The sequence below is a fragment of the Protopterus annectens genome, chromosome 3.part0, assembly GCF_019279795.1.
Source record: "Protopterus annectens isolate FY-2018-M chromosome 3.part0, PAN1.0, whole genome shotgun sequence".
NCBI classification, from domain to species: domain Eukaryota; kingdom Metazoa; phylum Chordata; order Ceratodontiformes; family Protopteridae; genus Protopterus; species Protopterus annectens.
In genome coordinates, this window is record NC_056731.1 from 66,292,650 (window position 1) to 66,305,259 (window position 12,610).

Sequence of the window (12,610 nt, forward strand, 5' to 3'; positions counted from 1 at the left end):
ATGTAAACAATACAAGTGGAAGCACAATCGAATACTTCTTAAACTTTAGGGTAAAACTCTGTGTTGACAGAAACAGCTGATCTCCTACTAAAATGTATTTACAGCAAATACTATGACCACATGAGAACATGCCTGCCTTATTAGGAATCGACAAACTACCATTTTTCTCAGATTCAAATAAATATTTAAACAACATTGTTTTTTTTTTAAACAAAATGAGGGGGGTGGGACCCAAAGCTCTGCAAAGTTCTTGGTTAGCATTAATAATGTTCCAGTTTGTATTGATACATTGTCTAATACTGTTGGAATCCAAAGAGATTGGTTGTGGAAAACAAGAACTGTCATTGCCCAGATTTTTGCAGATGTTAGTAAACCCATACTTTAAAATTGGTTGGTGGTGAGAATGCCTGCAACTGAAAACTTGTTGAAAGTAAGAGTAGATGAAATCAGCAGGGTAGTTTCTTTCTTAAAAAAAAAAAAAAAAAAAAAAAAAAAAAAAGCCCTTCGAGAATTTCACATTCTCTAAGAAAACATGCTGTCTTCACGGACAAGTCTGCTGATGCGCACACACTGGCCTTTTTCAATATTCTTTTTCATAAAGGTGGGATGTTGACCGTGTTGACCGTTCAAATCCAGGCAAGTGTTTCCGAAGGTGAAAGCATTAAGATCTAAGTTGTAACCTAACCATAGAAAAAATATGTCAACAAAATGCTTATAAAGCCAGACTTGTTGAAACCTTCCAAGTTAATGAGTGTCTGCTTCCCAAGCGCTAAGTACTAAGTTGGCATAAGCTGGAGCTATTTTCCCATGGCAACACCATTTTTCTGATGATAGATTTTCTCATTGTTTTAGACAACAACTTTTTTATTTTCAATCTGTAACAGTCTGCACATGGTCCTAACTTTCTCTGATTCCATCTTAACATGTACAGTGAGGTATCTTTCCACAAAGCCAATACGTGCTTTGTGTGGAATACTAGGATAAAAGGCTACAATGTCAAGGGTAATAAGAAAAAAACAGCTGCAAGGAATAGGATTAGGAAGATTGTGGTTTTAATTGACAAAATTAAAGACTTGGTTTAAAATTTCCCCAAGAGTCATTTAAGTAAAACGGGGATGACTAAACAATGGGGTTTAAATGAAAATCAAGAAATTGAGCAATAAATACAGTCTTGGTTTGCTTGCATGACACAATGAGCCTAAGAGGTGGATCAAACACATTTTTATGTATCTTGGGAATCCCAAACATTCTCTCCAGACATGGATTAGTTACTTGCATGCACTCCAAATCATGACTTGAAAAAAGGTGGTCATTAAAAAGTTCCAAAAGAATCTGATTAATTTCCTGGAATCTAAGCAAGACTTTGTTTGGCTGGACAATGCTGTAGTTTTCGTTGCTACTCAAAGTAACTTCTATCTTATGGGTATAAATAATATTGTCCGTAACTATGATACCAGCACTTTTATCAGCTTTCATAACTCTGACCAAAGGATCTCTACAAATCTGTTGAAGAGCTTTTCTTTCCAACGGCTTAAGATTAAATCATTTAACACTTGGTTCACTGGTTAAAACCTTTCTGATTTCAGCCTCACATACTTGACAGAAAACATTAAGTGAGGAATGAAGCGTTGGGTTAAAATGCTTCCCCTTCTAAGAATGCTGTCACTAAAATCTTTTTAGAGTCGCTAATAAAACTGTCACTGGGAGTCAAACACTGGAATGAAAAGTTACTGGGAGACATATTAGTGACACGACTACCTGTGTGTGAAACGTTAACCTAGCTGCTGTCAGAATTTTGCTCTGTACTGTCAACTATAAAATGATTGAAAAAGCCTTATTTCAAATTGAGCTTTCTAACATACAATTTTAAGTCAAGTGCTACATCTGTAACATTAGCACGTTGTGCTGGAATGAAACTGAAATAACATTTGCATCTAATGGTTTGCTAGACAAATTAAATACTATAGCAATAACCCACGCCTGGGTGTGGGTAATGCTGGATTTACCCATGGTTGGCGTGGTTTGGTCCCGAGGGCGAAGCCCGAGGGACCAAACAAAGCCAACCGTGGGTAAATACAGCATTACCCACACCCAAAAGTGGGTTATTGCTATTATACCATGACATTATTTAAGAAAAGAAACTATTACTTTTCTTAAATAATGGCATAGTATAATGCCTGTTTACTGCCCTTCCGCAGATGTCTGGCATCCGCGGCAGTTCTGATGAACTGCACGCCTGCGCAGTACATCAGAGCTGTGGGCAAAAGCAACGGAGAAAGCAAGATCTCCGTTGCTTTTTTTTTACTGTTTCTCTATGTTAAATGGGTTTAACATAGCAAGACAGCTTTAAAATAAGCAACGGAGATGTCCGTTGCTTATTTTAAAACTATCTCGCTATGTTAAACCCATTTAACATAGCGAAACAGTAAAAAAAGCAACGGAGATCTTGCTTTCTCCGTTGCTTTTTTTTTAAAACCTGCCTCGCTATGTTAAATGGGTTTAGCATAGCGAGACAGCTTTAAAATAAGCAACTGAGATCTCCGTTGCTTATTTTAAAGCTGTCTTGCTATGTTAAACCCATTTAACATAGTGAGACAGTGTTTTAAAAGTAGAGTTATACTAATGGAAAAAAGTCCGGGCGACCGGACCTTTTTCCATTAGTATAACTCGATTTACAATGTGCACGCTGGCCAATCAGCATGCACGTTTTGGGGGGGTCATGGTATAATGCAAAATAACTGTCTGTACAGAATCTAAACTCTCCTTCTTCCTCTTGCGTGACTGCTGCTCCTCTCTCTTCTTCTTCCTTTCACTCTCCCTTTCCCTTTGCCTGAAGTGTGTGCACTGCTGGATAAAAAATTGTTGTTGTCGACAGCATTTGCTACACCCAAGTCAGAAGAAAATTTATCTGCTTGTGGAGGTGGGGTGGAGGAAAGTGAGACAGCACAAACAGGAGGGAACAACCTATTATTTTGGACAGTGGAATTCTTAACAACCTTAGACAGACCAGAAGAATAACTTTCCTTGAAAATGATAGAAACATGAGTGATGACATCTGAAGAATGAGGCGATCTAATTTGGGCTGTCACTTTAGAATCAGGAACCACTGTGTTGTAATTGTAATCCCCTAAAGTAGTTTTAATGGCAGGATGCACTGTATTGTGATCGTGATGCCCAGATGAGACGTTTTTATTGAGATGCCCAGATGATACTTTTTTACTATAACTGTTTTTAAACTTGGGTGGCAAGCAGGCAGTATTATTTTGATATTGGTGCCAATCTCTCAGCATTTTTTTCTTTTTACGTAGTACAGTGGTGGCAACATGGCATGAAATTTTGGCATCAAGTGCTATCCAGTCATTTTTTTGTTGTTCGAAATGAGGATGAGAAATGATGCTATCATTTAAATTTTTAATTTGATCACCAATTGTCTGTAACCTGGAATGATTATTCTCAATTAACACCTTAAGTACTTTTAAACTCACATCATTATAGATTTCGCAAATAGTCTTAAACACCTTACTGTTGGAATCAATTCCATTAGGAATTTTATAACAAAATAATCCTTGTGGACAATTTCACAAGTAATGCATTTGGGCAAATACAAGTTTTCATATTCAATGTCTTTGTATGAACTCAGCAGTCTGTCCAACTTATGGATCATATATGTGCAGTTTCCTGGTGATGAAACTTCAGAATCTGTCCCACTAAACAAATCATCATTTCTATATTCCGGTAGGCAGTCTGCAAATGGACTTTTGTCTTTACGTGCCAAAACCTGGTTAAGAAAATCATAACCATCATATATATAGTTGCCTAGGACCTTTGCAAAGGGATTCCAGTTTCAGAACCACACAATGTAGATGAACAAGAGTTCACAAAACCATTCAGTAAAGCTTGAGTTTTCACTACTGACTCATTCAAAGACTGAATTAAAATAGAGAGATCAGTAGGGATATTATAAACCGGCAGATCCAGTAAATCTTGGCTGTTGTCACTAAAATCAGTTCTTCTCTTCCATGGTAAAGACAGACTACACTACACAGTAAAATAAAACTATCCAAGAGGTACTACTGAACACTATATAAAATAAAAAAAACTAACAAAGGAAGGAAAAAACTAGAAAAACAAATTTCCGATTTGAGCACTTTCGTTCTTTATTATTCGAACTTCATCAGAAATCATTCGGTATTCAAATATGAGTGAGTGAAAATTCTAAAGTAACAGCCTATGATATGAGAGAAAGCTCCTCCCACAATGTTGATGTCATGAGTTATCTATACGATTTCAGTAAACATTTTATGTTTAAATTACCATTCAGTCCAGGGGCAGGTCAGCATGCAGCCTGACTTGCCACTGTACTTCCTTAACGTCAAGCAACTTATTACTGTCACCAAAAGGCACAATAACTTTCTCAAGAACAGAAAAATTAAAACATGGAAACTGGGAACACACAGAGCTATGCTTGGCTAAAGCATATATATATATATATATATATATATATATATATATATATATATATATATATATATATATATATATTTACATACATACATATATACATACAAGTTTACTATCATTATGTCGCGCACACATTGCTCAACACTGCATATGAGCGACACCAATCAGCAAATCCCGTAATGCCGAACAGTCAAAATGTCACAAAAACACAGAATTCGACATTTCCAACCCTCTACACCCAAAAACAAGTGCTAACATGGGTCAAAAAGGGGGCGGGATTTTGTGATTCACAACATTTGCATTTTCAGCAGTCGCAGATCGGTCTTCACATTTGCAGTGTCGAGCAATGTGCGCTCGACATAATGATAAACCTATATGTGTGTGTGTATGTATATATATATATATATATATATATATATATATATATATATATATATATATATATATATATATATATATATACAGGGAACTAAAAATAGTCAAATCCCCCTTTGGATGACATCTGTTTAGTCAAAAAAAATTTGTTGACTAGTTGACTACACAGATGGTTGACAGGTGTGCAAGATTACACAATTCTCAGATTGGGAAATATGCCCTTTCCCCAACTTTGTGCAATTTCATAGTATATAATAATTAGCAGAGGATGTGTGGGTCACAGCCCCCTGCAAAATACAATGATTGATATTATTTTTTAAATTTTGGGTTTGCATGCACCAAGACTTTTGTTTGGCTCATCTGCAGCAGCTTATCAATGTTTGCTAAGTCGACCTTTTGTGATAGACCTTGTGAATGTCAATATTTCGGTTATTCGTTACTTTTCAGTAGAGCTATAAATGAACATATACAATACAATGTCTTAGCCTGATTCATTATTTTGCACTCAGCTGAAGTTGTTCATAATGTTGGAAAGCAAAGATTTTTTTCAAAAAATAATAACTAGATTGTGTGTCAAACTTGGACCTTGGTGTACATGGAGTAACTTATTTGGCATGACTTCCCAGTTTATACTTCTCATAACCCAAAGAGGTGTAAAGGTTCTCTTTTAAAATGGTCAAGCTCCTAATCCTTAATATACAGCTATAGTTTATTCAACAATCAAATCATTCTCTCTGTCCCTTATATAGTTAGGGACAATTTTTGGATTCATAACAGATTATCTAATGATGTACTAATTAAGTGTGCATTAAAGAAAAATCGGATTGTGTCAAGCAATACTTTAAAGGTAAGACACAGGATCAAACCCTAGGGCTTAAGGAGTATATGCCGGAAAATGAGAACAAGGATAATGCTGATGTCTACATCTTTCACTTCTATTATATTCTTTGTGAAATATCTTTCCATTTTCAGAAGCTGTACCTTATGTTTAATTACTTCTCTCCTCAAATGGTCATTTACCCATATGCAAACATGAAAAGAAAAATGCCAACATATGCTTGTACGATGCATACATTCACATCATCTTTGTTCAGGAGTCACAAAACAGTAGCAGTCTGGAGGGTCACTGTATCAGCAAACAGTGTCTAATCAGTAAGCTGGCTTCAAATAAAATAAAAAAAAAAGTGGTGCCCATAAAAACCTGCTGGCTGGCAACAGGTTTTATAGCAATATTTCTTGATCCAGCCTACTTAAAATACATTCAGCATCTAACCAGGGGATAAAATCTCCACACACTTCTAGAGGAGCATTTTTCATTATTAGTTTGTTTAAGGCAGCCTTGGATTGATAAAATGAAAACTACAATTCATGTAGAAGGGGTCTAATAGCTACCTGATAGCTACCACTTTTTACACTTGACACAGACAGACTAATGTTGATACACGGTGTCAGAATACAAAATCCAGATATGCTAAAATGCTTATGTGACTTCAACAACTTTTGTTTAAAACAGAAAGAAAAAAGTAATCTCTACATGCATCATGCATGGATACGGTATTTGGAATACCTTTCACAATCCAACATGATGGCATGTTTTCTATTGCAATAATAAAAGAACTACCTCTGTCACTGTAATCATCAACCAAGATGATTTCTTCTAACAAGATATCAGGGGATGTCTCGAGAACACTGTGCACAGTCCTGAGGAGTGTAGACCAGGCTTCATTGTAAAAGGCAATTACAACAGATGTTGTAGGCAGACTGTAATAATCATATTTCTTCGTTTTGCACCTGTGAAGAAAAACGCTGAGTTACAATGTGCTACTTGAAAAATAATTCACCATCTTCTCTAAAACAAATACTATAACTGCAGACATTTAAATAGTGTGACAAAACCAGTGCAGGCATAATTTAAAACTGCTACTTATCATGTCTGCATTAAGCTCAAAACTAAAAACTTATGCATTCACAAAAAAAATCAGAATGTATGTGCTACTCAGCATCTGCATGGAAATGCTCTTTTCTGTACCTGAACCTGCCCCTCACAAACAGAACCTATTTCCATTGTGAAGCATTACAGTTTTTCTAACCATGTATAAACAAACAAACATCACATTTTGCTACAAGAATTTAAGAAAACCTCATACATTTCCATTCAAGTTAACTCGTTCATGAGAACTATGAAGCACATGGCAAGGGTAGCTCCCAGTGTTTCACTGTATGGTTAACAGACTGTAGTTCTCTAATTCACCACAAGGTGGAGCTCCTTTTCACTGGCTATAAAAGAGAGAAACAAAAGTGAAAGGGTTGAGACAAACACAGGGTGAAGGAATAAGGGGCCTTGCATTAAAACCGGATTTTTCTAGTGTCTAGGACAGGGAAGTGAAGTTGCAGATCGTGTCTGTCCTCCTCTGAAAACCTGGTCAATGGTGATCTGCGGAATCAGGAAAAAAGTCTGGAACCAGTAGTGCCATGCCTGCATCTGATCAGCAAGGACAGGAATACTGTTGGACCTATTATAAAGAAGCCATTTTCGATTACCAGACAGTTGTTGGGTGATCTCTACCCTTCTTATAAGTGGAACTGCGTTGCCTGACATCCAGAATATTATTGACGGAGTGGTGACAGCTATCAGCCACCATTTTATACTTTCATAGGATTGTGCTATAGCTTCGACTGTAACTGTGTGCTTAGTTTTTTTTTCCCTTTTTCCTTTGCTGAACTGAAACTGTTTGGCTTTATCTTGAAATAGTACTGGCTGTCGTTCTGTGGCTCTCATGTTACTCACCCCTCAGTGTGGATTACAAATACCCAGGTTTCATATGAGCTCCAACTTTGGGCCCCATCATGCTGGCATTAAGTTTGTAAGTAGTCACTGGTCAGTGAACAGGGTATAACAGTGTTTTCACAGTTTGGTCTGATTAGAACTGATCAAGGTTATAGCTGCTGTTAGTATTATTGCATTATAGAATCTTTACTGCTTAATGACACTGCATTTTTGCTCATATCTGAATGACAAGACCTCTCTTATTGAGTTCGGGGTGTGTGATTTCACTGTATGTGAACCTCGTATTGCTTTATTGCTAAACTTTGTGCTACTGAAATAATTTGTTTGCTACGGTGCTGTTGCCTGTTAAGTCTAGAATTTCCATCTAGAATAAAATATGTTGTTCTTAGCAATCTTGGTGTGTGTTGGGTGTAAATAGGGCTGTCACCAGAGTCAGGTAGGAAGGAATCTGTGCACTATTCAGCTACACCTGCGGGTTCGCTACATTTGGGGGCTCGTCCAGGATTGCCTGTACTGCCTAGAACTTTGCCCTATTCCCCCAACATGTGTAAAGCAACACCAGCAGCAAGATGAGCCCAGAAGTAGCCGCTAAGTGGTGCAAACAGCACAATGCTCAGTCAGAGCACTGCTTAGTTCTAGTGTTGCCAGGTGTCACATGGACTGACATGCAAATACATCAAATCACAGAATCGTTACCAGTTGTAGGCCATGGATTCTTATCAGACAGCACCATGGACATTACAGAACAGAGCACATTGGCCATATTAGAATGGAAAAATCTTCTAGTATAGGAGCATATATCTTTGAGTGTATCAGTTTCAGGCGAGAATGCAGTCCGTGTGATAACCCCTGAGAAGTGCACTACCCTAGCAATATAACAAATACCTGTGGAGGCTATCCAAGCAGGTCAGAACCTTACACCAGAAACTGAAGCTTCACTGCCCACAAATACTATAGGGCATGAAGTTTTAAATGCTTTGAGAAGTCTTGTAGAAAAATGCTTAAGGCCTACACAGCCATTCACTGGGTCTGGGTACCGCAAATTACGTTTCTTCTCTGGCAAACAACCCACACCTCAGGGAGAGGAAGATTTTAAATCTTAGATGAATCAGGCTTCACAAGCCCTAGAGGAGTGGGATATCCCAGAAACTCAGAAGCAGCAGCGGATAGCTGAAAGTTTAAAGGGATTAGCTGTGGATAGCATATGCAGCCTAAGTATGAGTAAGCAAGATTACACAGCTAAGGACTATTTAGGAGTACTGCAGGATGTGTTTGGAAGAACAGAGAGGGCTGCTGACCTACTGTATTAGTTTGAGCATACATACCAAGAAGTTGGTGAGAAATTATCTGACTACGCGATTAGATAAAATGTCCACCAGATCATCCCTAAAGAAGGGGGTGGATCCGAAAGTAACTGACCAAGTACGAATCGGTCAAATTTTACAAGGAGCTCAAGCTATGGATCCCATTATGTGGAAACTGAGGATGAGAGATAGGAAAGAGACTCTAACCTATTCTCAGTTGGTTAAAGAAGTGAGGGAAGAGGAAGCCCTGTTGGAAGACAAATCTCAGTGTGCAACATCAACTAAAGCACTGAGGGAACACAAGCAGGACCCTACAGCAGTGCATACTACTCAAACGGGAGTGATGGCCCAGAGTGTCGACAATGTAGAGGTATCACAGTTGCAGGCACAGGTGTCTTCCCTAACTGACGCCATAGCTCAAGTTGGTTGTGGAATTACAGAAAGCAGTGGCAACTTTAGCGGAAAGGAGGAATACATCTGCTAGAACCCCCATGAAGCGACTCAGGGAAGAAACAAACAAGCCGATGTTCAGAGTTCATACTGGATTTTGTTTTCACAGTAGAGATGCAGGGCATATAAAGCGACAGCGTCCAAATGCAGAAAACTTGGAAAAAGTGAACAAGCTATTACTAGCAACTGCGATGCAGGGAAACTTCAAAGGGCCTTAGTGAAGGAGCCAGCTGAGTACCCAGTTAACAAGAGCTCCATGAAATCTAACATCAAGAGAAGTCTCCCTGGATCTCATTTCCCAACCACTCCTGGCAATAAGGAGGGAAAGTATCCACTGTACAAACTTCTAGCTCATCTGAGCAACCAAATTGGAAAGCCATCTCAGCAAAAGTTTCAGCATCTGAAACCACAAAGGATTACTAAGAAAGAGTTCCATGCTTTAAAATGGTAAAGCCAACCAACTGTACCTCATCAATATGCTGACATACAGCTGAACAACACCGGAAACAGAAAGTACCCGATGGCCTAGTGGAACTGCCCCCTATCGTGGCAGTGAAGATAGAGGGTGTACAGTAAAGCATTGCTGGATACTGGTGCACAAATCACCATTCTGTTCAGAGACTTCTGCCAGAAATACTTAAAGCATTTGCCACTTGGAAAGTTAGAAGACTTGGAGATCTGGGGGCTAAGTGACACGAAATTCCCCTATGATGGTTATGTCTCACTCAAGTTAGAATTTTCCACCTCAGTTGTTGGGTCAACAGAAGTTTTTGAAACTCTTGCTGTTGTGTGCCCCAGGCCAAAAGGAAAGGATTCGGCATCTATGTTAGTGGGGATAAATACTGACCTCATCAGAAGAATGCTGATGCCTCAGTTGACCCAGAAACACCCAACATTACATCCACTCCTGAGAACAGCCTTTTGTGCCCTTCAGAAGGATAGTAAGAAAGATGAAATTGGTCATGAATGGACCCTTTCCGGGAAGGAACATGTAATTCATCCTGGTCAGGTCACCTGCTTCAGGGCCAAAGTGAGGATGTGTGGACAAACCGCTTCCTCTCATCTCATGATGGAAATGGATCCAGAAACAGACTTGCCACCGGGGCTGGAATTAGTCCCCGAAGTTTGGCCTGCTGATAAGCTGAAGCATCCTTATGATACTTTGCTTGTGGGGTTGAAGAATAAAGGAAGTACCCCCATTGTCTTGTGTTCACAAGTGCATTTGGGAAATTGTTTATGCTGCCACTCCCTTACCTGTTTCTGTTTTGACAAGAAACAAGAGCAGTGTTAATGAGCTGAAGCTGGAAGATATTGATTTAGGAGGTGGTCTTCAGTCCCCTGAGTGGGTAATCAGAGCTAAAGAGCTGTTGATGAAGAAAAATTGTTTTTCTACAAGTGAGCTGGATGAGGGTTGTGTGAAAAGTGCAAAACACCAAATAAGATTAAAAGACCGGCCTTTCATAGAACGTTCCAGAAGGGTAGCTCCAGGAGATCTGTAGGACTTGAGAAAACATCTGGAAGAACTTAAAGCTGCAGGGATAACTCGAAAGTCAAGAACTCCATATACCTCTCCCATTGTCGTCAGGAAGAAGAATGAGTCAATTCGCATGTGTGTTGACTATCATACTCTGAATAAGCGAACCATTCCAGACCAGTACACAACACCCCGGATTGAAGATGCTCTAAATTGCCTGGTGGGCAGTAAGTGGTTCAGTGTGTTAGACTTAAGGAGTGGATACTATCAAATCCCTACGTACCCAGAAGATAAAGAGAAGACTATCTTCATCAAGGTTTATCAAATGCACCGGCAACTTTCCAGAGAATTACGGAAAGAACAGTTGGAGACATGCATCTCCTAGAAGTCTTAGTCTACCTTGATGACATCACTGTCTTTGGGAAGACCCTAGAGGAGCACGAAGAAAGACTGATTAGGTTCATAGGTAGGTAGGTACTAGGCTATTGGCCCTGAGGCCTATACAAGCCCAGCCGAAAAGGTACCCTGGCTTTTGCCACCCAAGAAAATTATTTTCTTGTACCACTGTCGAGCAGAGCCACAGAGGTGATCCCCGGGGTGAATTTCCCATTTCCCATCCAATATAGGAATAATATTTTCTATTTTATTCAAGTTCATAGGTTCATAGATTAGTACTAGGCTAACTGCCCTTGCGAGACATTTTGAGCCTAGCCAGTTATCCGCTGTGAGATTCAAACCCTGTACGTTATGTTTGTAAGGCAAACACCTTAACCATTAGGCCACCCTCCCAACCTATGAAAGTACTGGACAGAATTGAGGAGGAAGGACTGAAGTTGTCACTGGACAAATGCAAATTTTTTCAACCTTCAGTGACCTATGTGGGACATGTGTCTGCAAATGGAATATCAACAGACCCCAGCAAAGTGGAAGCTGTGACATCTTGCCCCACACCCAGAACCATCACAGAGCTGCGATATTTCCTTGGGTTTTGCAGTTACTATAGAACGTTTGTGGAAGGATTTTCAAAGACAGCAAGACCACTCAACCAACTGCTCCAAAATGATGAGGAAGCAGATGAAACAGATGAAGACATCCTTCTGAAGAAGCCAAAGGGACCGAGAGGCTCTAAAGAATTTATCAAGAGCCGTTGGACTCCTGAGTACTAAGAGGCATTTGAACAGCTTAACTATTGCCTCACAAATGCCCCAGTGCTGGCATATGCTGATGCAACAAAGCCATGAACATTACATGTGGATGCTAGCAGAGATGGTTTAGGAGGAGTCCTTTACCAGGAGCATGACAAGAACCTGAGACCTGTGGCTTTTATCAGTCGAAGTTTATCTTCAACAGAAAGGAACTATCCTGCACACAAGTTGGAATTCCTTGCTTTAAAGTGGGCTGCAGTAAACAAGCTGCATGACTACCTCTATGGGGCTGAATTCGAAGTTCAGACTGACAACAACCCTCTGACATAGATCCCGACCACTGCAAAGCTAGATGCTACTGGCCACAGATGGATGGCAGCTTTATCCAACTACAACTTCAGTTTAAAATATCACCCAGGACATGAAAATGAAGATGTTGATAGTCTGTCCAGAAGACCTCATGGGGATTTACACCCCGATGATTAATGGGTGGAAATTCCAGCACCAAGAGTGAAAGCTATGTGCCAGATTGCAACCTGCTACCAACAAACTGAATGTTGGGCCCAGAAGTTGGGTCTGTCTGCGAAAAGCATACCCCAAGCTTACTGTAAAC

General features: G+C 39.5%; 1 protein-coding gene across 1 annotated transcript in view; it reads right to left on the minus strand.

The window, feature by feature from the left end:
• Positions 1–7,478, minus strand: part of GALNT12 (polypeptide N-acetylgalactosaminyltransferase 12) — a 465,398-nt gene extending 457,920 nt beyond the window's left edge. The window contains exons 1-2 of the mRNA XM_044065498.1: positions 7,378–7,478; positions 6,458–6,642 (exon numbers count right to left, since the gene is read on the minus strand). Of these exons, the coding sequence (XP_043921433.1) occupies positions 6,458–6,642; positions 7,378–7,478 (286 nt within the window). The remainder of the gene's footprint in view (positions 1–6,457; positions 6,643–7,377) is intronic.
• Between the last annotated feature and the right edge of the window lie 5,132 nt (positions 7,479–12,610).